This window comes from Didymella exigua (genome assembly GCF_010094145.1).
Source record: "Didymella exigua CBS 183.55 unplaced genomic scaffold M421scaffold_8, whole genome shotgun sequence".
NCBI lineage: Eukaryota > Fungi > Ascomycota > Dothideomycetes > Pleosporales > Didymellaceae > Didymella > Didymella exigua.
Window position 1 is genome coordinate 85,600 of NW_022984782.1, and position 23,334 is coordinate 108,933.

The following is a 23,334-nucleotide window of genomic DNA, read 5'->3' on the forward strand; positions in this document are numbered from 1 at the left end:
GCCCCTCTCCTTAGCTATGGCGAACGACCACTGGAAGATCATCCAGCTCCTCAGGAGCATATGCAGAAGAGCTGGGGACATATTTCCAGTAGTGAGGCAACCTGAAGTGTTCTACAGTCAGTGAAGAGCTACCTCTGCCTTTTAGATACAGTAGAGCAGTATCGAATATACATATGTGATAGAGTGCGACAGATGTATGCCTTGAATAGGAGGCAACAGTACCCGAACTTTCAGCGATTGAGGCCGCATTCTGCTTCCGTACCTAGAACAGCACGTAGCAGAAGTCTTGAACGGCCACAGTACGTGAAGCATGCAACACATTCGCCAATTCCGATCAGAAGATAAACTCCTGAAATGGGAGGTTGATACGCCACCTGATCGGGCGTTGCGATGTTGTTGGCGTTGCTGAGCATGATGAGCATCGCGCTGAATGCTCGCTCGCAACGCCAACAACCAGGTGGCCCGTGCTAGCGCCATCTGAAACCCACAGCCAAATTCGCTTCGCGCTTGTCTGAACTTTTCCCTCTTGACAACCACGAGCCGGAGCAACTACCTTAGGACTTTATCAATCACATCCTATACGCAACGATGGCCCCCAAGAAGAACAAGAGAACCGCCGACTCCATCAACTCGCGCTTGGCGCTTGTGATGAAGTCCGGAAAGTACGTTCGGCGCAATATCACGGAATGCGCAAAACACTGACAGCAATAGGGTCACCCTCGGTTACAAGTCCACCCTCAAGAGCCTTCGCTCCGGCAAGGCCAAGCTTGTCATCATTGCCGGCAACACTCCCCCACTCCGCAAGTCTGAGCTCGAGTACTATGCCATGTTGTCCAAGACCTCCGTCCACCACTTCTCCGGCAACAACGTACGTACAACCCCGATCCTCTCATGGCCTAACGACGAGATACGCTTGACACGGGGTATACTCCGAGGGTTGGCTCTGAGAAGAGGTCCGAACACGACTTCGGAGAGCTGCAGACTAACGTGTCGACACAGATCGAGCTCGGTACCGCCTGCGGTAAGCTCTTCCGCTGCTCCACCATGTCCATCCTCGATGCCGGTGACTCGGACATCCTGACCCAGAACACCGAGAACTAAGAAGGTTGTTGAAAGGTGCAGGAAGGGGACTAGACTAAAGAAGATACCTACGTACGGCTTCAATGCTGGTGCGATGATGATATCCAATGAATGACAAGACTCAAGGCCGAAGGCCGTGAAAGGCTGACCTAACACTTCTTTCGTATCCTGCTGTGACTCATTATGTGACTATTATGAATGTTTTGCACTCCATCGATGCTGATAAATCAGTTGAGCTTCCGCATGTGGCAGGACCTCCAAAATGCACAGTTGATATGCCGGCGAACACTGCGAGACTCCAGGCAATTGACAGCTTCAAAAGGTTCAAGTAACGACGCGCGCGAGCATGATTAACATAGATGCCTGTCAACACCGATAACTAGCCTTGCGCAATCATCCTCAGCGCTGCGAATTGCCCGAAGTGGCGATGATGCGGCGCTTGCTTTGAAATCCGTAAGCGAGAGGCCCGTGCGCTCAACACAGGGAAATCGCACGTCTTCGCCCGCCCGACCTCACTCGTCAACTAACCACCGAACGAGGTACGTACGGACTCTATAAGACCCCCAGTACGCCCCCACCGCCGCCACAGCCGTTGTCGACACGCTTGCGCGATTCCATACTCCTGCCGTTCCTTTGCGCTCGTCAACGCCGTCAGATACGCAGCTCATTGATTTGAAAGCAGGTTAATCAGTCACAATGGCCCGCCGTCCCGCCCGTTGCTACCGCTACTGCAAGAACAAGCCCGTACGTTTCACCGCAATCGACTGGAACATTTAGAGGAGGAACCCGGGCTGACAGCGTCCAGTACCCCAAGAGCAGGTTCAACCGCGGTGTACCTGATGCCAAGATCCGCATCTTCGACCTCGGTCGCAAGAAGGCCAGCGTAGACGACTTCCCTCTCTGCGTCCACCTCGTCTCCAACGAGTACGAGCAGCTGTCGTCCGAGGCTCTCGAGGCTGCCCGTATCTGCGCCAACAAGTACCTCGTCAAGATTGCTGGAAAGGAAGGTTTCCATCTCCGTGTCCGTGTCCACCCCTACCACGTCGTCCGTATCAACAAGATGTTGTCGTGCGCTGGTGCCGATAGGCTGCAGACCGGAATGCGTGGTGCTTTCGGAAAGCCTAACGGCCTAGTCGCCCGTGTCAACATCGGCCAGATCCTCATGTCTGTCCGAACCCGTGACTCTCACCGCGCCACCGCCCTTGAGGCTCTGAGGCGTTGCCAGTACAAGGTACGATACGCTCCAACGGAAGTGAAAGTTCCCAAACTGATGACCTACAGTTCCCTGGTCGCCAGAAGATCATCGTCTCCAAGAACTGGGGTTTCACCCCCCTCAAGCGCGACGAGTACGTCGAGAAGCGCAAGGAGGGCAAGATCAGGATCGACGGTGCCTACGTCCAGTTCCTCCGCACCAAGGGTCCCCTCGACTACAACATGCGCCGCTTCCCCGAGGCTTTCGAGCAGGCCGCTTAGGTGTTTTGTTGCGAGTGAAGAGATGATGAACATGCGCTTTGGGTTATTCAAATGGGATACCGGTCATGGCGTGGTTTGTTTTCCTCGGTCATCGATACGGTCGGATGAGTGAGTCTGTAGAATGACCGCATACCAGCCCGACAATGACAACGATACAATAATTGGACTCTGCGGTGATGTCATTTCATGTGTTACCCGAGATGAGCGGGCAGTTGCTGTCTTGATCAGATTGGATCATATCGCGCCCAGTATTCATGAATACGATGTATTGCGGTATCAACGAGCTATGCTAGCCCCCGTGGGTTCAAATGTACCGTCAGTGCCCATCTAATGCCCATGCAAGTTGGTGCCAAACGCCAGCAAATGGTTATACCCCCACACCGGCCCCTCGGCCCTCAGCCTGCGCCTTGCTAAACTGCTGCAATAACTGCAGCACGCCACCCCTACCCGTACCAGGCGCCTCATCCTCTTCTTCGTCGTCCTGCGCCAGCCTGCTCGTTCGCCAGCTGTCTCCAATAGTACTCTCTTCCTCAATTCGCGCTCCCGCGTACCTCGTTGGACTCGCCACATTGTGCAGTCTCGACTGGTACCTTCCATGGCTCGCACCTCGGGGTGAGCTCCTCACTGCCGAAGCGGACGGCTGGTGATGCGGGTCCAGCAGCATCGAGGACATGGGCTCGTCTCTCACAGGTGGCTGTGTGCGGCGCTGGATGTGTTGCGGAGTGCGGCCCATAGGACCTCTGCTGGACCCTCGGGCATCGCCCAAGTGAGCGGTTTGGCTCATGTTGCCGAATGCATTCGGGAATTGCGGTGGGGGATGAAAGGTGCTGCGACCCTGTAGTCTGATGTTATAGCCCCTGCCGCTGGGGTTGCCGTATGTATCCATGAAGCCGAGATAGCTGGCCATCATCTTGTTGTCTTTTGTCATGAAGTAGTCTTCTCGAGGGTCGCTAGCGGGGTCATTGGCGCGTGCGCCAGGCTGGGCTGGGATGTTGTTTGTGCGATTTTGCGTGCCTTTGTTGAAGGGGAACATAGAGTAGGAGCACGTCACGCCCAGACCATCGACGACGATGGAGAACTCGCGGAAAAAGTCAACGATGCGCTCACTGCAGTTTGGCAGGCGGAAGATGAGTAGGAAGGGTGTGATGACCATGCTCAGGATCTCTTCGGCAAAAATGAGAATCTTGGGTTGATAGAGCTTTGCAAATTCGGCGCGGACTTCATCAGTGTGCAAACGGTCTGTCCAGGATTCGGGCTCGTAGCGCGTGTGGTAGATGACGTGACCAAGGTAGAATGCAGGATCGGAGATCTGGTCTTCCTGAGGGCTGCTTCCCCTAGCAGAGCGGTAGATGGCTGTCATGACGCCAATCCAGAAGATTGCGGTCTTTCCAGGTGTGACCTCGAATGTGAGGAACTGCTCAGAGTCGAGGAGAGTGAGTGCCACTAGCACGAAGGCGAAGGCTCCTGTAACAAATGCTACGAAAGAGGAAATTTGCTCTGTCTTATCCTTCGGAAATTGTGCAAGATACATGTTCGCGTATGGTTGCGCCATCTTGGTGCGGCGCTCAAAGAGATGTGGTAGTTCGTTGAACTCGCGGAACTTCCACTGAGCAAAGTGGGTGAAGTCACGATTGCTCAGTTGACCGGGATCTTTGTGATATTCCTGTGATTGTCAGTCGAGGTTCGTAATGGCTAGAATAAGCATACTGACCGCAAAGTACTTGAACAAGTACGATGCCAGGACAAACACGACTGCAAAGGGCGCACAGATAACACTGATCAGACCAACACCCATCAGCCGAGTTCGCAGTCTCTTGACAAGCTCTCTGCGATTGCGCTCCTTTAGGAATTCGGGATTGAACTGGCCATTCTTCCCGCTGAAGACGAAGTCCAAGATCGCGAGCTCTACATGCCATCTCGTTGTCTCGGAGAAGACGTATCTATTCCCAAGAAATGGAACTGGCACGGTCACATCGAGTACCTCTTTGTTAAAGAGAGCAATGAGGTAGTTTTCGCGCCTCATGAGTCGACTTGCTATATCGATAGCGTCTAGACGCTGCCGGCTTTTCGAGTCCAACAGCTTCCGAGTTTCCGGTGACAAATTTGATGCAGTGGTCAAATTGAGGTCACGTAATGCCATGATACGGCTGATGACTTGTTGCCACTCAACGGTCTGGATGTCACGATCCGGAATGTCGAGGAGATGATGATAGAAGTCGTGCATCGCTCTCAGTCTTGGAATGTCGGTGACCATGGTATAGAAACAGTAGATCCAATAGCTGGAGAACACCCAGATCGCGAAGATCCAGAACCCGTGTATTCTCGAAGTGCACTTGGGTACTAGCACTTCGCTCATCTTGTGGCTCGTGGAGAGCTTGGAGTAGTCGATGCACCAGCCAAGGAAAGTCATGAAGGCTACCACAAAGGCGGTTTGCAAAAGAGTCAAAAATCGTTTTAGCAGCATCGAGTAGACACCGTGACCGCGGTAGTACTCGTATGCATCCTTCATGTACGCGTCCAGATCTGTCTGGTTGACCCACAGCCACAGAGCCTTCTCTTTTGGGCTGACGTTGAACTGTCCTGTCCTCTCCCAAGTGTTCACTGGTATTCCCGTCATGTCATCATGCAGCCGCTGCTGTCGTTGTGTAGTGCTCCACTGCGCACGCGTCTGCCGTGTCGAAGGGCCAGGTACTGGAGGAGGAAGGCCTCTTGTCGTTTTGGGTGACGGAGGGCCTCCTTCGAGAAGGAGTGAATGGGGAACATCATCGTCGTCCTCCACCGGCACAGATCGCGCCGGAGTAGGCTTTATCCAGCCGGCAGCTCTGTTCGCTGTATTGATGCCTGGAGGCGCATTTGGCTTCCGTAATGCTTCGGGAGACACAGCACGGCTATCGACAGTCATTTGGCTGCCAGAAGCTTCCTCTAGCAGATGTTCCAGGTCTTGCGGCTCAAAGTAGGCTCCAAAGTTCTCTTCGTCTATGTCCATATCGCGCTGTCCATCGGTCGAGGTGGAGCTTCGGCGCAGCTGAAGGTTCAGAGGATCGTCGAAAGGCTCATCGGTCGCTGAGGGAAGAAGTCTGGAGAGGAGGTTTGAGGCCATCATGCTGGACCGCCAGCACTACGCTCAGACAGCGGGCGGGGCGCGTGGCCGTACTGGGTTGTCTTAGGGAATATTGCGGTCAGAAGGCTTGTTGTAGGATGCCCGTAGGGTCAGGCCCAGCTCCATGAACGTCACCAAGTCTCAGTCTGTGAGTATGCCGGCGTGACAAAGTGTAGGAATGGTGACAGGAGTAGTCATGCGGGTGCTCTTTGGGGGTGTTACTCGTGACGCGGCGATAGCTGTAAGTTGCCGAAGGAAGGCGCGGCCGATATCGATAAGGCGCGCTCGGCTGCACCTTCCCTCCGGTTTATTTGTCCAGTGAGTACACTTGTGCTGTCCGTCCGACCACCACCAACCATGTCAGCAAGTTATTTCCAGGAGCGTAGCACTCCTGCATCACTGAATGGCCTATCTCCTGTGTCTCCACAGGTTGGAGCAGGATCACGTGGAGTCAATGCTCTATCCAGTCGGATAACCAGCGTTTTGTCTGCTCCGTACGCCGACCTAGAAATCCGAGGGGCGCTTGAAACTTTGGACGAGCGCAACATCCAGAATACAGCCGAGACAAGACGCCAGATACGACTGGATGTGCAGAAAGACGTTATTGAATGTAATGGCGAGATCGTCAAGGACTTTGGAGAAGTTGCCGAGGTTTGTTTCTCTCCTGGAGCTTTCGGTGATCTTGTGCTGAGTATTTGTAGCAACTGAGACGCATCGGTGCTGCTATAAAGAGTCTGAACACTTCTTGTGCTGATATGCGGGCGCACATCACGACTGCAGCTCGTGAAACAGGTCCAGTACTGGAGGAAGCCACGAGCCTCATCAACCAAAAGAGACAGATCGAGACCAAGCATCAGATATTGAACGCGTTCAGCTCTCATTTTCAAATTACTGAAGAACAGGTCGCTGTTCTGACTTCCACCGCCGAGCTGGTCAATGAAGAGTTCTTCCAGATCTTGACAAGAGTGAAGAAGATCCATCACGATTGTCAAGTACTGCTGGGCACGGAGGATCAGCGGTTGGGACTTGAGATTCTGGAGCAGAGTTCGAAGCAGCTCAATGGAGCGTTTCAAAAGCTGTACCGTTGGATACAGCATGAGTTCAAGACCTTGGACCTGGAGAACCCTCAGATCAGCGCATCTGTTCGGCGATCTCTCCGAGTTCTTGCAGAACGACCGACTCTGTTCCAGAGCTGCCTGGACTCTTTCGCCGAAGCCCGAGAGTCTATCTTATCCGATTCCTTCCATGCGGCCTTGACTGGATCCAACTCTGACACCTCACACATTGCCACCAAGCCCATCGAGTTTTACGCTCACGACCCGCTACGCTATGTTGGTGACATGCTCGCTTGGGCACATTCAGCAACTGTTTCTGAAAGAGAGGCATTAGAAGTACTGTTCGTTTCGGACGGCGATGAGATCAGCCGCTCAATTCAGGCTGGACTGGAAAGTGAACCATGGCTCAGAGGTGATGAGGACCAGGAAATATTTGATGGCAGAAAGGCTCTCAACCAACTCGTCAGCCGTGATCTGACCGGTGTGGCACGACTCTTACGCCAGAAGACGGAGCAGGTCATCCAGAGCCACGAAGATGCCACGCTCGCCTACAAGATTGCCAACCTGATTGGATTCTACAGAAGCACCTTTGTCAAGCTGCTCGGTCAAGACTCTGACGTATTGGATATATTTGACACCCTACAAGCTTCCGCGATGCGCCAGTTCCGCGCAAATATGCGCGATCATGTTGCCACGGTGCAGAGCGAACTCGCTGTTGCGCCAGCAGATCTCTCACCTCCTGACTTCCTGGAAGAGGCCTTGCAGACCCTCAAAGTACTGGCAAAGAGCTACGATACCTCTGTGACAGCTGTCGACGAGACGAACAACGACTTTGAAGCTGTGCTCGCCGAAGCTCTTGATCCCTTCCTCGGCGGCTGCGTGAACCTTCAAAAGAGCATGGAGCAGCCCAACAGCGCCATCTTCGCCATCAATTGTCTTCTCGCAGTCAAGGAGGCGGTTTCGAGCTTCAAGTTTGCTACTGAACGAGCTGCTGAGATGGGCGAGACGGTTGACGAGCACGTCGCTGCGCTCGTGGGCTACCAGCACCAGTACCTCCTCCACGAGTCCGGGTTCATTGCACTGCACGAGGCGCTCTCAGATGTTACCGATGCACCTGAAAGCCTGAAGAGCATCGCACAATTGCCAGCCTTCAAACAGGACGCATTAATAGCCACCAGCCAGCGACTTGACGAATTCCTACCCTCGGCGCTTATCGATGCGGCCGAGAATCTGAAGCAACTTCGCGACCGATCGATGGTGCAGGAGATTACTGATAAGGCGGCGGCCAAGTTCTGCGAGGACTTTGAGTTCGTGGAGAAGAAGATTGTCGCAGCTGATGACTTGCTGTACGATGAAGATGAGGAGGATACTGGCCCTGGGCTTAGAGATTTGTTCCCTCGCACCAGTGGAGAGATACGTGTCCTGCTGAGCTAAACCTCAGTCAAAATTGTTTTTCCGTCCCTAGAATTGCGTTCAGGCTGCATGATTAGACCTACATTCTGTGAGCTCTTGCTATTACCGCAATCTCTTGATTGCGGCCTGTAACGCAGCTCGAAGGTACTATCTAAATTTACACAGTCCTGGAGGTTTTCCTGCATGTCGTGAAGCACTACCTTTGCAATCATGACAGCCTCAGACGTTTGGCGCTGTTGTGTTAGTCTTTGTCCTCCAAACACCTTTGTGCAGCCATCATTGCCCTATTCCTCGACTTGGGGCTTGAAAACCATTATTCCGTAAGGGTCACGGTCCATCTCACTGACCGCAACCTCGAACTCGTCATCAGCCAGCGCATCCTTCAGCGTCTCGTCGCCTTTCTCCTCATCCCTGATTGTCTGCCACTCCCCTTCAATTGTATCTTCCAGCTGCTCCCTCAGCACCTCAGCCAGGAACCCCCGCTCACTGTTACTGTGGAACAGACTGATCACCACCTGGCCCTTCTCAATAGCCGCAAGCGCCTCGTGGTGGCTCATCTCTCCCGTGAATAGCAGATCAACATCGAGGTTCCCGAGCAGAGAGCCGCCCGAGCCGGCGCAGATGCCCACACTGCGGATCTCGATATCGCCGATTTGTGCGTTCTGAGGAATCGCGATCGGGAAGCCTTTTGGGTTGTTCAGACCCTTGCCTATCCGATCAAGGAGGGCGGGCAGTGCTTGTGCTTCTTTGAACTCGACGACACGGCCCATGCCCGCACCGGGGTGGGTCTTGATCTCTGGCGACTGGGGGACGATGGGGCGGCGGGTGTGCGGGATCAAGGTCGTCTTGGGCGGGTCTTTGGAGAGGCGGAGGGTGGTTTGGCTGGGGTGGTGTTGGAGCTGGAAGGTTGGGCGCTGGACGGAGAGGGTGGCTTCGCCCTTTGGCTGCACGAAGGGATCCTGGTCGCCTTCGCTCTGCAGTGCGGGCGTGACTGCTGCCGAGGGTGAGGCATCGTAGCTTGTCTTTGTGCCGGTTACGATGTCGGCGAGCCAGTCTCCCAGCCCTCCTGGCGCGGCGTCGACGGCGGTGTGTGGGCTGTAGACGCTGATGCCATGGCTGGCGAGGCGGAGGAGGGTTTTCTGCTGCGAGTTTTCGAGGGTGAGCGACTTGAGGCCGCGGAAGATGATGGGGTGGTATGCGACCACGATGGAGGACTTGACGGCGATGGCTTCGTCGGCGACGGCTTGGGTAAGGTCAATCGCGAGGAGCACCGTGTTGGTCTGTCGTCGCGAGGAATCGAATGGCGCTTCTAGCAGCAGTCCAGTGTTGTCCCAAGAGTTGTCTGCAAGTGCCTTTGGATAGCTGTTTGGGTCAGACAGCGCTTCCTTCGATAGACGCGTAAACGTTGCCTACAGCTTTTGCATAGCCCGCACCACGGCCCGCGAGAAGGGCGCCGAACTGGTATCGGCACTCATTGTAGCAGTGAAATAGCGTCTCAAGGTCGGAAAGAACATGCAGGTGTTTCCGAGTGCGAGAGCGAAAGTATGTAACTCCAATGCTCGGGCTACCTGCTCGTTAGCCGACTGCATACAACTCTGGCCCTGCACCTGGGGCAGCAAAGAAGGGGGTGAACACTTTCCAGTTGTTCGCAAGCATACCTTCAGGTCACAATTGCTTCTTCTGTAGAGACAAACAATGGCTGTTGCTCGACGCGTCTTCCCCTCACTCCAGACACGACTTTGTTGAGCTACGTCACCTCATAGGGCCGCCATCGCCAACCCGAGCCATCGCCTCTGCGGTCCCTTATCAGATCCGAAGATTACGCACCAGCACATCGTCGGCGAGCAGAAGCAACGCGATGGATCCACGTCATAAACTCACCAAATCACTGGATCAGTTATTCGTCGACAGCACAAATCCCGCAATCATGAGTGCACGCACAGACGACGAAGCGGCTCGCAATGCTGCCAGCTCGGGCGTCACGCCTGAGGCTATCAAGCAGAAGCTGATGGAGACTCTTGGAGCGACGCATGTTGAGATCGAAGACATGAGTGGTATGTTGCCAGTCCACGACGTTTTGACTTTCTCTGATTGCTTCCTGCAAATTTGGCTGTTGCAGAAGTTCGTTTTGAATGTCGCGGGATCACGAGCTAATACGCTGTACAGGAGGATGTGGGCAGATGTTCGAGGCCATTATTGTCTCGCCACAGTTCACCAAGAAGACCACACTGGCAAGACACCGGCTGGTGAATGCAGCGCTGAAGGAGGAGATTGCTGCCATCCATGCCTGGACGCCCAAGTGCTATACGCCTGAGCAGTGGGAGGAGAAGAAGCCGCAATGAGTCACCGGTGAGCAATGCGGGGTTCACGAGGCCATGATCCATTCACGAAGTGAAAGAGAACGGTCAGAGCAGAATCGCGGAAGATAAAGAGAGATGAGAAGGATCATTTCATGTATCTGCTTGGATAAACGAAAGTATCTATACCTGCAGATCATAGCACATTCGGGGTGCCTAAAAATCATGTCGAAGATCATGGAGTACATTGAGAGCCATGCTAAAACACAAGATAGCTGACATCTAAAGAAACAGCGCTGGTCTATCCAAACTCCTGGGTAAATCATCCATGACGCATGCATCACCTACCATTACTCGACCCACGCGCGCCTTCATCTCTCCTATGAAGTCTCGCTGCCATTCCTCAGCGCAAACTGCTCCGATATTTTCGGATCCAGATTCTGCTGTTGTGGCATTTGCGCCAACCAGCTCGGCGGCGCCATGCCAGTCTGATCATGGATCGTCGACAGCAGGGGCGGCAGACTTTGGAAGAGGTTCCTAATCGGCGCCGTGGCATCCACCGAGCCATCTGCGCCCTGCGCTCCAGTGTTCCAGACATTGATTTTCGGCTGCAGGCCCTGGATTGCCTTCGCGTTCGCGTTGGCGAGCTGCTGATACGTTCCGTTGGACAGCATCATCCACTGCATGAGGCCCTGCGGTCCACCGAGGACTGTGGCCATCTCGCCGTATGCTTTGGCCATGGCCAACAGACCTTCGGCCTCGCGCTGTTGCGAGATGAGGTTTGCGTGCGCTTCGCGCTCGCGGCGGAAGTATTCGGCCTCTGCCTTCCGCTTCTCGACGTGGAAGTTGGCCTCTGCCTCGCGCTCTTTGGCCTTAAAATCCGCGTCTGCGTCTTGCAGGCGACGATAGGCGGCTGCTTCGGCTTCGGCTTGCTCCGAGAACTTCAAGCCTTCTGCTGCACGCTGCTGTGCGTAGAGCTCAGCGTCGGCTTTCTGCTGTGAGGATTCCTTTTCGATCCTAGCGTTAACTACTTTGGTGGCTCGCATTTGCTCTAGAGTCCTATTCTAGAGTCAGCTTCACTAACAACTATTCTTAAATGATTCTGAACTTACATAAGGGCGCGCTTCTTCTCGACTTCAGTCTGCAGCTCAGCATCGCGCTGCTCGGCTTCGCGCTTGGCATTGATGCGGGCGAGATTCAATTCATTGCCGATCTGGATCTCCTTGTTTGTGAGTTTGGCATCTGCAGTGGCCTTCTCGGCTTTGCGTTCGGTTTCAAGGACTGCGGTGGCGGCGTGGATCTTGGCGACTTCTTGCTTGGTCTTGCCTTGCTTCTCGGCCTCACCAACCTCGCCCTTCATGCGAGCATCTGCAACGTCGACCTTGGCCTGGTTGAGGGCACCCTCGTGGGCCTTGCGCGAGAGAACGGCGAAGTACTCGCTGCCAGGTGTGTCCTGGAGCTCTTTGACGTTGGCATTGTAGATGCAGAGACCGAACTGATCGAGTTCGCTTTGCACGGACTGGATGACTTTGTCTTTGAAGACTTTGCGCTCGCGGAACAGCTCTTCCATCGTCATGGTGGAGACGATACTTCGGGTCTCGCCTTCAATGATGCCCTTGACAATGTCTTGGACATGGTTGCGGCCGTCACTTCCAGCGACAGTGACTGTGCCCTTGTTCGCTCCTGCGGTCGGCCGTCCGTCAGACTCGCCTGTCAGGAGAACAGCGTACTTTTCAAGCGAGAGCATGTCATCAGCGGGACCGATGGTGAAGACTGCTGGTAGAGAAAATTTGAGTTTCTCGATGGTCATGGCTTGCAACGACATGGAGAAGTCGAACGGTGTGATGCTAATCTTGGAGACCTTCTGGAAGGGATAGACGAACGCCTGGAGATAATGAGTATAATCGAACCTTTGAAATTGCTTTTGTGACGAGCTACCTTCTTCTGGATCTTGACCTTCTCGATTCCTACACCGGTGACAACGAGGTAGGAGTTCGGCTCTGCTACATGGTACCATGGCATCTTGACGGTTGTGGAACTATTGAGGTTGTAAGGGTTCTCGAGCTTGCGGTGCTAGGATGCTGTTGTGGAGATGTGGTTTGTAAAGTGTGTGGGCCTCAAGCTGATTTGAAGTCCCTCGAGCTCAATACCGGTAGGAACTATGCAACAAGCAAGTACGAGTTGGTTCTCAGAGTTGAACTTAACGCCGCTTCTAATGAGGCATCCCAAGCAGGGCGGACCGTTGTCTTTATAACTCCTACCATTCATCAAAATTTCTCACAAATATTCGCTCAGCCCTGCAGACAAAACAGCCGAATGCGTACACCGGTGGAAAGCCGGGGAAGGTCCGTGCACCGCGCTAGCCAACGAGGTCAATGTTCAGGCAACAAAGTCAGCCTTGAGCACAGCCCACAAGTCGCTCACCTGACCGAACACTGAGCTTGGCCTTGGAGGCGACGATCGCTCTTGAAAGACATGTCTCCGCGCTCGATGGAAAGTCTGAATTGACCGCTCGCTACTGCACCCTTGTTAAGGCCTTGTCAAAGGCTGACCACTCATGCCTCAGAAAAGCAACACATGTTCTCTACAGCCTTCTGTCAGACTTTCCAGTACATCTTCGGTGTTCGCATTACTCACCTTCCTCCGCTCTACGGACACCTACGAAGTACATTGAGCTACATGCCAAGCTTCTCGGCCCGGCCAATACATATGCAACACTTTGTAGACCCTCATTGGCGCATCTCCGCTTACTTGACCTCTACATCACCTCGCACCAAGGGTAGTTCAGGTCACGAGGTACTCACGGTCCGTGATTGGGCTTCTGTATGACATAGTTCGCTTGAGGCTGAGACGCATCTTTGACGGCTTCTACCGATCACATCATCTCGAACATCGCCACGGACCAGACTGGCAAGGCCAACCCGGGAATAAGGGAGGCCTTATCTGTTCGACTCACCGGCACCCAAACTTCGGCCGATACTTGAGTCTCGTGCCCATCATCCGGCAACTTGCTCATAAGATATTCGAAACCGGAGATCTTCAAACCAGAGCGCGAACATGTCACGGAACGAGAAAGAAGAGCTGCCACCGTCGTACACAGAAGTTCCCAACTTCTCCCGTCTGAATGCGCACCGAGGGCAGCAAATCCTCGACCAGCTGACACTTACGCGCGCACACCACATCCAGCTGGTCATTGATACGCACATCATTCCGCTCGTCGAAGAGCGTGCATCATATGGCATCGCACAAACTACCATCGCCATGCTGCCATCCGACATCCCCCTACCGGCCGTGCAGGAAAAGTCTGAGTTCAGCTTCGACACTGACACATCGAAGGCTGTGGAAGTACTTGGATTCGCATCAGAAGAGGAGCCAAACATAGTACGTCTTGAAGGTCAGATGAACCGGACGGAATTCTGGAGAGTTCAGGCTGTCATCGTAGAGCTGGAGCGGGTGCTAAGAGATAGCTTGAATGCGAGTCCACAGCTGGGAAGTCCGATCCGGGAGAGAAGCGAGTTCGAGGGGCCGCATAAAATGAAGCGTAGCCTCCTTGCCAAGTTTATTGGGAGGGGTGAGAAGGAGCGATCGCCGAGTGGAAATCCAGAATTGGGCGTAAAGAAGGCGGATGAATCTGGATTGGTCCTTGTGAAGGCCAGGTTGGAGGAGATATCGTTGCGAACGATGAGCGACTTTGGGCTTTATGATACGATGTCGAAACAGTGTGTGATCATCAGGATCGACGCAAGGTGTTGAAGATGGTGCGCATTCGGATGAATCTGCGTTCTGTGAGTGGGAACAATGAAGACTAAAGAAGTGGCGGTAATAGCTGTGCCGTGTTCAAATGCCGGCTCGGTTGTCGTGGGTATATTCTTCTGCTAGATGTAGTCTACTATGACAGGCGGAAGCCAATGGGTATAATGCCGGTGCAAACGAGCAGTGACGTCTGGCTGGTGGCCGCGGTCGCAGAACATGAGCCGTAATCGGTCAAATAGCTGCACTGCTTGCTAATTCGTAGGTAAAGAGCCCAGGTATGCATACTAAATCTCCGTGTGGAAGTATGGTTTGTCATGCTGTGCGAACACCGGCACAGGCTGGGTAGGACAATGGCAAGCAGACCACAACCTTGAGCAGTGCTACTTTGTGGGATCGTTCATTCACGGCCAAAGCGACTTGTGCAACGTGAGATTGTGGAGGTAGTGCGGGGCATCCTTGAGAGCCTCAAGTCTCAGCTGGCTTCTTCTCGCCTTGTGCATCAAATCCGAGCTTCTCAAGCTGGTTGACAAGCTCGCTGATCTTGATGACCTTCTGGAATTGCTCTGGCAGCAGTCCTTCGCCCTTCTCTTTCTTGTCCTTCAGCTCTCGCGCCTGGCGCAGCTTCTTGACCAGCTTCTTCGCTTCCTTTTCTTTCTCAGCCTCGGGATCGACCGGCTTCGCAGGTTCGGCGGGCTCGGCAGGGTCTGCAGACTCAGCAGGAATTTCCTCCTCTTTCTCAGCAGCAGCCTTCTTCCTTGCCTCCCTGCGCTTAGCGTTCTTGTTGGCTGCGACGCTGCTCTTGGAGGGGTCCTCCTCTTTCTTCAAGTTTTCAGCACCTGGCACACCAACCTTGCCACGGTTTCTGAAGCCTTCGGCGGTCCTGTTCTTGTAGAGCTCGACGTCTTCTGGTGGCCGGTAGCCTGGGCGCACGCGAATTTCTTTGCGAACGGAGCCGTCGGGGCGGACGGAGGAGGGGATGTGACGCTCGCCGGTGGCAGAGGTAGCAATACCAGCACGCGAGACTGCGGAGGTGCTTTCGACGGAGGGCATGGCTGCTGGCGCAACAATTGCAAACGTCCAAGAGTCGAGGGGGAGGGTGACTTGGTGGGGTTAGGCAATAAGTGTCGTCAGACTGCGCGGTGTGCTGAGGGATAGCTGGGGCGTCGAAAGGTGCGTCGAAAGGTGCTTTTGTCTGTTGACCGATGTGCAAATTCGTGGGCGTGCGAGCCCTTTTGTGCGCTCGCAGCTCCAAGTTAGTGTGGTGGAGAAAGTTCATCTGGGTCATGGAAGTTGAAGTGGTGGAAACAGACAGCGCGACTGGCCAATCGCAGCTCTGCTGCCCAAATGCCGTGAGCGGATTCTCTCTCCGCAACCTCACAACCTCGCCTTACCCTCAGCAGCACCAGCACATCCGTCTCCGCAGCCTCCCGCGCTCCGCAAACCCCGTCACAATGTCCGGCGTAAGTCAATTGAGAAATCTCCACGGCCCCGAGCCGCCTGCTAACAGCGCCGTGAGCAGTTCGCGAACACCGTCTACAAGCAAGCCTCCCCTTAGCACAAGCCCACGACGGCACATTGCTGACAAGCGACCGCAGCGCCATCATCAGGAGCAACATCACGCTCCTCGGCACCGTTTTCGTTTCCGCCTTCGGCATGCAGCTGTACGTCGCAGCGCCGGCCCGACAGATGGAGGAACAGCAATACTGAGACTGTACAGGGCTTTCGACCAGGGCTCCGAGCGCATCTGGAACAACATCAACAAGGGCGTAGGTGAACTCGCGAGAGATGCGGGCGACGCAGGCTAACGGCAGGACAGCGCCAATGGAAGGACATCAAGCACCAGTACGTCGAGGCGGCCGAGGACGACGAGTAGAGGGCATTTGGGAGCTGGAGCAGACATGACATAGACCGATCTTTCCTACGCTTCTTCGAGACGGGCACTGTACGTTGGGGTGTATTCTACAGCTTGCAAATACCACGGCCGAGTGCTGACATCCAACGACTGCTTCTTTGTGCCCCTGCGTACGGACGAGTGTGCACCCTCTACTAACAGTTGGTTGACCTGCATGTACAACTCGTTCGTTGGTGCTGGCGGGAATGCGCATCTAGGTGGCATCCATGGACCGCCGGACGTGGTACTGGATGTAGTGTTTATATAGCTACAACGCGGCTTTCAACCAAGACTGTCTTAACCTATGTCGATTATAAATTCGTGACGAAGAGGTGTCTACGGCAGCATGCTAACCTTCGAGGAAACCACTGCTGAATCAAAGTGAAGTTCTGCGACACATGCGCCGCGGTTGCGGGGGCTTTCTTCATATGACCGCATGGATAGCTTCACGCTTGCCTTGCCAACGCGACACCTGCAGCTTGTGCCAGGACACTTTCCTTGAGCTGGCAGGACCACTTACCTTCGTACTTGGTAATACGCAACTGTTTCAGCGTCGGCCTCTTGCGCGATTTCTGCGCGCATCGACAGCCAGCCCCACCAATACAAAGTACCTCCCATCTCCGCCGCCTGCAGCTTGGTCGCGCCATGTACACAACGCCGCAAGAGCAGGAGCTCTGCCGCAACTTGCGCGAACTGCCTCGCCGGCACAACTACCGATATACTCCAGACGCAGACCGCGACCTGCGCGCTATCCTCTTCCGCTCCCTCGCCGGCCATGAAGCCCACATCCCTCTCTTCTTCCCTTCTGGGCTGCCGGCCGACCAAGAGAAGCCATGGAGCCTGCGAGACGCACAAGGAGCCATAGAGGGTGCAGAATACACACCTGCAGCAAAGGGCAAGCCGTGTGGCCATATCTTTAAGAACGGAGAGGGCACATATCGCTGCAAGACGTGCACCGCTGATGACACATGCGTCCTCTGCGCGCGTTGCTTCGACGCCTCAGACCACGAGGGCCACCAGGTCTTTGTCAGCGTCTCGCCGGGCAACTCCGGCTGCTGCGACTGTGGAGACGAAGAAGCGTGGATACGGCCTGTCCACTGCAACATACACTCGCCGGACGCAGAGTCCAGCAGCAAGGCATCTGGCAAGGCCAAGGAAGGTTCAGCGTTGCCGGACGAAGTGCTCGAGAGCATACGTATGACCATTGCAAGGTCTTTGGACTACCTGATCGACGTCTTCTCCTGCTCTCCCGAACAACTGCGCCTACCCAAGACCGAAGAGTCTGTCCTACAGGATGAGCGCAACTCCCGCCTCACTTCGAAGTGGTACGACCCCGGCGATCAGTACGAAGAAAACCAGGAATACTGTTTGGTCCTCTGGAACGACGAGAAGCATACTGTAACCGACGTCCAGGAGCAAGTCGCCCGCGCTTGCAAACAAAAGCAGGCCTTTGGTCTGGCAAAAGCCCATGAAGTCAACGATGTTGGCCGCAGTGCTGTTGTCTACAGATCACATCTCAAGGAGCTACTTCGCATGGCCAAGATCATCGAAGAGATCAAATTGACCGTGACCATTCGCTCTGCGCGAGACACATTCCGGGAGATGATGGGCGGTGGTATCGTTGAATGGATCTCAGACATTGCTGGGTGCAGCGCGGGTGCTGATCACCAGGTGTTGCGACGCACCGTCTGCGAGGAGATGCTGAAGCCTTGGCGCATTGGAAGTGCAGCGTCCAACGAGAGCATCGGCAAGGATGGCCTAGACGATCATGAACTGGAGGATCGAGAGGCCGAGGAAAGAAGCTTCTTTCGAGGACTCGTACCTATTGCACGGCAGCCCCGGATAATAAGAATACGGCGGCAGCGCACAGCAGATAGGACCGAGGAGGCAACAGCTTCAGACGACGAGTTCGATGATGGTGATGATGAAGGCGAAGAAGGCGCCGCCGATACCGGCGAAGATATGGACATCGATGAGGTTGGTGCTCAGGATAATGATGGAGATGTAGAAATGGAGGCTTTCGAAAGCGCGGACGAGGCGCTCGAAACATCCGAGGCCACCATGGCAGGGTATCCTGCTCCACCTCCACCTCCTCCAGCACCGTCGCAGTTCTCGGTCGGCCAACGAGCACAGAATGAGCAGAGTGATACTCCTGCAGAGTCAGACAGCGAGCCTCTTGTTGGCGCACCTTCACTCAGCCATGTCGAGCCTTTGATGACGGTACCTGGAACGCCTCACACGCGATCACTGCCACTGAGGCCTTCTCGACCTCCGCATTACTGGTTGGAGAAGCCAGAAGGGTACGGCAGGAGGCCTGGGACGCCGGCTCATGAGGATCTCTGGCAGCGCCTGCGTCTCGATCGCCTCATCCTGTATGATCTGCGCATGTGGAAGCAACTCCGAATCGGCATTCGCGACGTGTTCATCAGCACCGTGGTGTCTATCCCCGAGTTCAAGCGCCTGCTAGGCTTACGCTTTGCTGGTATCTACACTGGTTTAGCGCAATTGTTCCTCATTGCCGATCGAGAACCAGATCATTCGATTATCAACCTATCGCTCCAGATGTTGACGACGCCTTCCATCACATCAGAGGTAGTGGAACGTGGCAACTTCCTTACTAATCTGCTCGCTATTCTATACACTTTCCTAACGACACGTCAAGTCGGTTACCCGGCAAACGTCGATCCAAAGGCTACTCTGGCATTTGAGCAAGGTGCAGTAACGAACCGACGACTACATCACTTTTTCATGGATACGAAATACCTCTTAGCATCGGAGTTTGTCCAAGACAAGATTCGCGAACAACCGCGGTATCTTTTGCAATTCCTGGATTTAGTCAAATTACACCAAGGCATCTGTCCCAACCAACGCGCTATCGGCGAGCACCTTGAGTTCGAATCGGAATTGTGGATCAGCGCGTCACTCATCACGAGAGAGATTAACAAACTGTGTCGACATTTTGCGGACTCGTTCACCTGGAAGAGCGACGAAGATGCGACGAATATCTCCCGTGCAATCCGGGCTACAGCTGAAGTGGTGACAATCAACTCGCTGGGTGCCGAGCGCAGGCGCTTCGATCAAGCTGAGCTTAAGGACGAAACTAAGTTTAAGACCCTGGAAGTCTTCGAGTTCGATGCCAACTCGTCGACGTTGATCGGTCCTAATTACAAGATCGTCGATTACGTTGTTGCAAAAGAACACATGAGCTTCCACCACGCTCTTCACTACACGCTGTCCTGGTTGATCGATCGAGCACGAAGCATGCCACCGGCTCACGTGCAACAATTGCTTCTCTTCACTCGTGACGAATTGCTGATTCGATCCAGTCCCGGATATATCTCATCACACAAGCCTGAAGACTACCTGCTCGCCGTCTTTGACTTCCCTCTCCGCGTGTGTGCGTGGCTGGCTCAAATGCGGGCAGGGATTTGGGTTAGGAATGGCGTTACGCTCCGACACCAGATGAATCAGTATCGGAGCGTTTCACAAAGAGATGTTTGCCACCAGAGGGACCTCTTCCTTCTTCAGTCGGCTCTGGTACTCTGCAACCCTTCGGTATTCCTGGCTTCAATGATCGATCGTTTCGGCCTCATGGGGTGGATGACCGGAAAGTACGACGCTAGCCAGCATGGCTTTGAAGACACGCAGGCTATCGATGTAGTCGAAGACTTCGTACATCTCTTGATCATACTTCTCAGCGATCGCACCTGCCTGGTTGCAGCAGAGGACAGTAACAATTCGCACCTCGCTGCCATGCGCCGAGATATTGCGCACGTGCTATGCTTCAAGCCACTCTCCTTCTCTGACATGACTGCACGCCTGTCAGATCGGATTCAAAACATGGACGAGTTCCCCGATGTACTCCGTGAGATGACGCGTTTCCGAGCTCCCGAAGGCCTGTCAGATAGCGGCACCTTTGAGCTCAAGGAAGAGTACCTTGACTTGATTGATCCTTACGTCCACCAATACAACCGGAATCAGCGAGAAGAGGCTGAAAATATCTTCAAGATCTACAAAGCGAAACAGACGGGAAAGCAGGCCAGGGACATTGTCTTCGAACCAAGTCTTCGCCCAGTAACATCAGGTCTGTTCCAGAACATCGCTAGTTTTACGAGAACCCCGCTCTTTACACAGGTTATGTACTACCTCCTGGGCTACAGTTTGAAAGCAACTTCCGCCACACCAAACATACCCGCGACGCGTGTGGAGGCATACATCCAGTTCGTGCTGCAGTTGCTCCTCGTTGCCATTCTTGAGGATAAGTCTGAGCAAAAGGACTGGTCTGAGGAATTGCCCGACTCTTTTGTCTCTTCGATACTTACGCAATCGGCGAACGTTGGAATCTCTGAGCGACCGACGATCCTCTCGCTCTTGTTAGCCATCCAAGACAAGGAGGAGTACAAGGGTTGCGAGTCAAAAATCACTCTGATTCTGCACAGACTGAAGCAGCGACAACAGCACAAGTTCATTGTAGCTGCTGCAGCGTTGAACGTACCGACCGATAGGATGGATACTGCTTCACCTGCTAGCTTTGGGCTTGAAGAGAAGGAGCTGAAGAAGAAGCAGGCTCTGGAGCGGCAAGCGAAGGTCATGGCAGCTTTCAAAGAACAGCAGGGCAAGTTCATGGCCAATCAAGACTTTGACTGGGGCGAAGATGACTTCAGCGACTTGGAAGACGAAGACGGTGGCCTCGTTGAGCAAGAGAAGACGTTCAAATATCCCTCGGGCACCTGTATCTTGTGCCAGGAAGAGACCAACGACCAGAAGCTTTACGGTACTTTCGGCTATGTCTCAGAAAGCCGCATACTTCGACAGACTGATCTACAAGACGACGATTGGGTAGACGAGGTCACTCAAACTCCTGTCAGTCTCGATCGCTCCGCAGACGACGTCCGTCCATTTGGCGTGTCTGGAAAGAATAGGCACATCGTCGAGAAAGTCAATGCTGGGGGCGAACGCGTTGCCACAGAGAGGCAGACTCTTGGGAAGGGCTTCCCACGTGGCCACGTTCACTCGGGCCCAGTATCCACTGGGTGTGGACACATCATGCATTACGCCTGTTTTGAGGTCTACCTCCAGGCGACGCAGCGTCGGCATGTCGGACAGATCGCAAGGAACCACCCTGAGCGCCCTGAGTTCAAGGAGTTTATGTGCCCACTTTGTAAGGCCCTCGGCAACATGTTCCTGCCGATCATCTGGAAGCCGAAGAAGATACTGCATCCTGGCGCGCTTGAGACGGCCGTATCGTTCGAGGAGTGGCTCGAGACCCGCGTTGCAGCGATGAACAAGATCTTCGAGGATGACAGAGGCAAGGGTTCGGCTGTTGGGCTCGGGCAAGACCGGAAGAACCTCTTTGATTACGGTCAACAAGACTTCGTTCAGAACATCGCTGGTCACCTACCAGATCTTGTCAGAGCGCCCGTCTTCCCACCGCCTGCACAAGCGACTACAGCGCCGCCCCACCAACACCGATTCCAGATTCCAGCCTTCTTGGCAGGAGCCTCGCGAGAGCCAGAGCCAGAGCCTGTCGCGCCTGTCACACCCATGACTGAGCTCTTCAAGGTATATCAGAGACTGCGAGACACGCTCCGTTCGAACGATATTCCGTCCGCTTTTCAACACGTACCTGACATGGGGATTGAGATCGAAGACTTGACCCATACAGACTCGCTCGCTCAAGCCCTTGGCTACTCGATCTCCGCTGTAGAGATTGGTCAACGTGGTGTACAGACGGAATTTATCAGAGGCACATTGATCGACAAGATTTCCCCACAAACTCTGACCCACCTTCAAATTTTGTCAGAGACTGTGGCGTCTTATATTGCCATTGGCAGTCTCGGGAACCAAGGATCGAGTCTCACGGAAGTCGAGTACCTCCGCACTCAGCACGAGCAGATTCGCCAATTATTTGTTGGGCATCCTGGTGTCTTCGATCCGGAGGTCCTGCCGCTTGATTTGAAGACCGTTATGCCTCTCTTGTGTCAGGACCCATTTATCTTCCTTACGCAGTGCGCAGTAGGCATTATTCCTGCTACAGGTCTCGAAATACACCACGTCCTGCGCTTGTCTTACATGGCAGAGATGGTACGTGTCGTCCTGGCATACACCAAGACCACCGAAGGCCAGCAGAATGCACCTCACTTCTCACGGCCCGAACGATTTGTCAAATCTGAAAAAGTCAGCAATGGCTTCTTCTCCGATGATCAGCTGAATGGCCTGCTCTTCTTCGTCTGTGCGATATTCAATGTTGCCAGTATGGAGGACTCACCAGCAACACCGGACATTGACAACATGCCCATTCCAGACATGTTCAAGAACCCTAACTTCCTCTACTTCATACATACCATGATATCCTCCTACGCCCTTCCCTTCCTGCGCAAAGCGGCAATCCTGATGCACATACGTTGTGGCATCGAACTACCTCCGACTCCCATGGACCAGGTCGATGAATCCGAATTCTCTCGTCTCACCACGCTACTGCGCCTTCCGACCCTGCACGAGATATTTTCATCGTTCGCCGCACGCTCTAACTCGGGCCAGATCACGCGCTCCATCGTCGGCGGCTGGGTGCGACACCTCCTGTGGGCGCAAGCAGGAAATCAACCGCTTCGCCCTACAATCTCGCTCTCGCACCCTGCCATCTTCGAGCTCGTCGGCCTGCCCAAGACTTACGACACGCTCACCGACGAGGCAATACGCCGGAAGTGTCCAACAACAGGGAAAGAACTCACCGACCCAGCACTGTGCCTGTTCTGCGGCGAAATCATGTGCTCCCAGGCTGTGTGCTGTATGACTGCTAAAGGCTCGCGGGGCGGCTGTAATCAGCATCTTGCCAAGTACGTTTCCCCATCCCACCATCCTCCCACCCTCTTCACCAGATCATGGTAGGCTAACACTTGTAGGTGCGGCGGCCAAATCGGCATCTTCATACATATCCGGAAGTGCATGGTGCTCTTCCTCAACCGCAACCACGGCACCTGGGCTGTCGCCCCGTATCTCGACAAACATGGTGAAGTCGACCCTACGCTAAGGCGCCACCATCAGCTCTTCCTTAACCAGAAGAGGTATGATGCGCTTCTCAGGAAGGTGTGGATGGAGGGTGGTATTCAGAGTTTGATCGCGAGGAAACTAGAGGGGGACATCAACAATGGCGGGTGGGAGACGCTGTGAGTGGGAGGACGCAGTACAAGAACCGAGGAAGGTGAATGGGTTGCATTGTTGTGGCGTTGTGCTTGATTTAAAGTGATAGATGAAATCGACTTCTTCAATCGA

At 54.2% G+C, this 23,334-nt stretch overlaps 11 protein-coding genes across 11 annotated transcripts; 7 read left to right on the forward strand and 4 right to left on the reverse strand.

Annotated features, from left to right (window-relative positions):
• Nucleotides 1-524: 524 nt before the first annotated feature.
• M421DRAFT_418575 (L30e-like protein) lies at nucleotides 525-1,241 on the forward strand. Its single transcript, XM_033591834.1, has 2 exons — nucleotides 525-662; nucleotides 712-1,241. The coding sequence occupies exons 1-2, from the start codon at nucleotides 589-591 to the stop codon at nucleotides 1,079-1,081; spliced, it is 444 nt and encodes a 147-aa protein (XP_033450506.1). The 5' UTR covers nucleotides 525-588; the 3' UTR covers nucleotides 1,082-1,241.
• A 211-nt stretch (nucleotides 1,242-1,452) lies between these two features.
• On the forward strand, nucleotides 1,453-2,879 carry M421DRAFT_418576 (60S ribosomal protein L10-B). Its single transcript, XM_033591835.1, has 4 exons — nucleotides 1,453-1,623; nucleotides 1,694-1,824; nucleotides 1,886-2,311; nucleotides 2,362-2,879. Exons 2-4 carry the CDS (start codon nucleotides 1,777-1,779, stop codon nucleotides 2,551-2,553), a joined length of 666 nt encoding a protein of 221 aa, XP_033450507.1. The 5' UTR covers nucleotides 1,453-1,623; nucleotides 1,694-1,776; the 3' UTR covers nucleotides 2,554-2,879.
• Nucleotides 2,814-5,911, reverse strand: M421DRAFT_418578 (membrane protein Gsa14p). Its single transcript, XM_033591836.1, has 2 exons — nucleotides 4,265-5,911; nucleotides 2,814-4,216 (listed from the first exon to the last, which is right to left on the reverse strand). The coding sequence occupies exons 1-2, from the start codon at nucleotides 5,654-5,656 to the stop codon at nucleotides 2,921-2,923; spliced, it is 2,688 nt and encodes an 895-aa protein (XP_033450508.1). The 5' UTR covers nucleotides 5,657-5,911; the 3' UTR covers nucleotides 2,814-2,920.
• Nucleotides 5,912-6,010: 99 nt separating this feature from the next.
• M421DRAFT_99631 (oligomeric Golgi complex subunit 6) lies at nucleotides 6,011-8,142 on the forward strand (the record flags this gene model as incomplete). The annotated part of the gene is made up of 2 exons (XM_033598776.1): nucleotides 6,011-6,304; nucleotides 6,355-8,142. The coding sequence occupies 2 exons, from the start codon at nucleotides 6,011-6,013 to the stop codon at nucleotides 8,140-8,142; spliced, it is 2,082 nt and encodes a 693-aa protein (XP_033450509.1).
• A 263-nt stretch (nucleotides 8,143-8,405) lies between these two features.
• Nucleotides 8,406-9,596, reverse strand: M421DRAFT_58264 (NGG1p interacting factor 3; the record flags this gene model as incomplete). The annotated part of the gene is made up of 2 exons (XM_033595582.1): nucleotides 8,406-9,483; nucleotides 9,535-9,596. 2 exons carry the CDS (start codon nucleotides 9,594-9,596, stop codon nucleotides 8,406-8,408), a joined length of 1,140 nt encoding a protein of 379 aa, XP_033450510.1.
• A 383-nt stretch (nucleotides 9,597-9,979) lies between these two features.
• On the forward strand, nucleotides 9,980-10,463 carry M421DRAFT_90840 (bola domain-containing protein; the record flags this gene model as incomplete). The annotated part of the gene is made up of 2 exons (XM_033597892.1): nucleotides 9,980-10,175; nucleotides 10,288-10,463. 2 exons carry the CDS (start codon nucleotides 9,980-9,982, stop codon nucleotides 10,461-10,463), a joined length of 372 nt encoding a protein of 123 aa, XP_033450511.1.
• Nucleotides 10,464-10,651: 188 nt separating this feature from the next.
• Nucleotides 10,652-12,670, reverse strand: M421DRAFT_369487 (flotillin domain-containing protein). Its single transcript, XM_033589740.1, has 3 exons — nucleotides 12,357-12,670; nucleotides 11,531-12,303; nucleotides 10,652-11,477 (listed from the first exon to the last, which is right to left on the reverse strand). The coding sequence occupies exons 1-3, from the start codon at nucleotides 12,438-12,440 to the stop codon at nucleotides 10,799-10,801; spliced, it is 1,536 nt and encodes a 511-aa protein (XP_033450512.1). The 5' UTR covers nucleotides 12,441-12,670; the 3' UTR covers nucleotides 10,652-10,798.
• Nucleotides 12,671-13,475: 805 nt separating this feature from the next.
• Nucleotides 13,476-14,171, forward strand: M421DRAFT_3346 (uncharacterized protein; the record flags this gene model as incomplete). The annotated part of the gene is made up of 1 exon (XM_033589408.1): nucleotides 13,476-14,171. One exon carries the CDS (start codon nucleotides 13,476-13,478, stop codon nucleotides 14,169-14,171), a length of 696 nt encoding a protein of 231 aa, XP_033450513.1.
• A 465-nt stretch (nucleotides 14,172-14,636) lies between these two features.
• Nucleotides 14,637-15,221, reverse strand: M421DRAFT_3347 (uncharacterized protein; the record flags this gene model as incomplete). The annotated part of the gene is made up of 1 exon (XM_033589410.1): nucleotides 14,637-15,221. One exon carries the CDS (start codon nucleotides 15,219-15,221, stop codon nucleotides 14,637-14,639), a length of 585 nt encoding a protein of 194 aa, XP_033450514.1.
• A 353-nt stretch (nucleotides 15,222-15,574) lies between these two features.
• M421DRAFT_418584 (ubiquinol-cytochrome C reductase) lies at nucleotides 15,575-16,075 on the forward strand. Its single transcript, XM_033591837.1, has 5 exons — nucleotides 15,575-15,631; nucleotides 15,691-15,710; nucleotides 15,767-15,832; nucleotides 15,889-15,937; nucleotides 15,988-16,075. The coding sequence occupies exons 1-5, from the start codon at nucleotides 15,623-15,625 to the stop codon at nucleotides 16,042-16,044; spliced, it is 201 nt and encodes a 66-aa protein (XP_033450515.1). The 5' UTR covers nucleotides 15,575-15,622; the 3' UTR covers nucleotides 16,045-16,075.
• Nucleotides 16,076-16,540: 465 nt separating this feature from the next.
• On the forward strand, nucleotides 16,541-23,334 carry M421DRAFT_418585 (RING finger domain-containing protein). Its single transcript, XM_033591838.1, has 2 exons — nucleotides 16,541-22,898; nucleotides 22,965-23,334. The coding sequence occupies exons 1-2, from the start codon at nucleotides 16,708-16,710 to the stop codon at nucleotides 23,230-23,232; spliced, it is 6,459 nt and encodes a 2,152-aa protein (XP_033450516.1). The 5' UTR covers nucleotides 16,541-16,707; the 3' UTR covers nucleotides 23,233-23,334.

What these genes read in the sequence shown, in the direction of transcription:
- M421DRAFT_418576 (XM_033591835.1), top strand. Translation starts at nt 1,777, where the DNA reads ATGGCCCGCCGTCCCGCCCGTTGCTACCGCTACTGCAAGAACAAGCCC. An exon ending in GCTACTGCAAGAACAAGCCC is followed by an intron (nt 1,825 to 1,885) that starts GTACGTTTCACC and finishes GACAGCGTCCAG; the next exon opens with TACCCCAAGAGCAGGTTCAA. An exon ending in TGAGGCGTTGCCAGTACAAG is followed by an intron (nt 2,312 to 2,361) that starts GTACGATACGCT and finishes GATGACCTACAG; the next exon opens with TTCCCTGGTCGCCAGAAGAT.
- M421DRAFT_369487 (XM_033589740.1), bottom strand. Translation starts at nt 12,440, where the DNA reads ATGCCATGGTACCATGTAGCAGAGCCGAACTCCTACCTCGTTGTCACC. An exon ending in AGGTCAAGATCCAGAAGAAG is followed by an intron (nt 12,304 to 12,356) that starts GTAGCTCGTCAC and finishes CATTATCTCCAG; the next exon opens with GCGTTCGTCTATCCCTTCCA. An exon ending in GAGAAGAAGCGCGCCCTTAT is followed by an intron (nt 11,478 to 11,530) that starts GTAAGTTCAGAA and finishes ACTCTAGAATAG; the next exon opens with GACTCTAGAGCAAATGCGAG.
- M421DRAFT_418578 (XM_033591836.1), bottom strand. Translation starts at nt 5,656, where the DNA reads ATGATGGCCTCAAACCTCCTCTCCAGACTTCTTCCCTCAGCGACCGAT. An exon ending in ACTTGTTCAAGTACTTTGCG is followed by an intron (nt 4,217 to 4,264) that starts GTCAGTATGCTT and finishes TGACAATCACAG; the next exon opens with GAATATCACAAAGATCCCGG.
- M421DRAFT_418584 (XM_033591837.1), top strand. An exon ending in TCCGCCTTCGGCATGCAGCT is followed by an intron (nt 15,833 to 15,888) that starts GTACGTCGCAGC and finishes GAGACTGTACAG; the next exon opens with GGCTTTCGACCAGGGCTCCG. An exon ending in GGAACAACATCAACAAGGGC is followed by an intron (nt 15,938 to 15,987) that starts GTAGGTGAACTC and finishes ACGGCAGGACAG; the next exon opens with CGCCAATGGAAGGACATCAA.
- M421DRAFT_418575 (XM_033591834.1), top strand. Translation starts at nt 589, where the DNA reads ATGGCCCCCAAGAAGAACAAGAGAACCGCCGACTCCATCAACTCGCGC. An exon ending in CTTGTGATGAAGTCCGGAAA is followed by an intron (nt 663 to 711) that starts GTACGTTCGGCG and finishes TGACAGCAATAG; the next exon opens with GGTCACCCTCGGTTACAAGT.
- M421DRAFT_418585 (XM_033591838.1), top strand. Translation starts at nt 16,708, where the DNA reads ATGTACACAACGCCGCAAGAGCAGGAGCTCTGCCGCAACTTGCGCGAA. An exon ending in TGTAATCAGCATCTTGCCAA is followed by an intron (nt 22,899 to 22,964) that starts GTACGTTTCCCC and finishes TAACACTTGTAG; the next exon opens with GTGCGGCGGCCAAATCGGCA.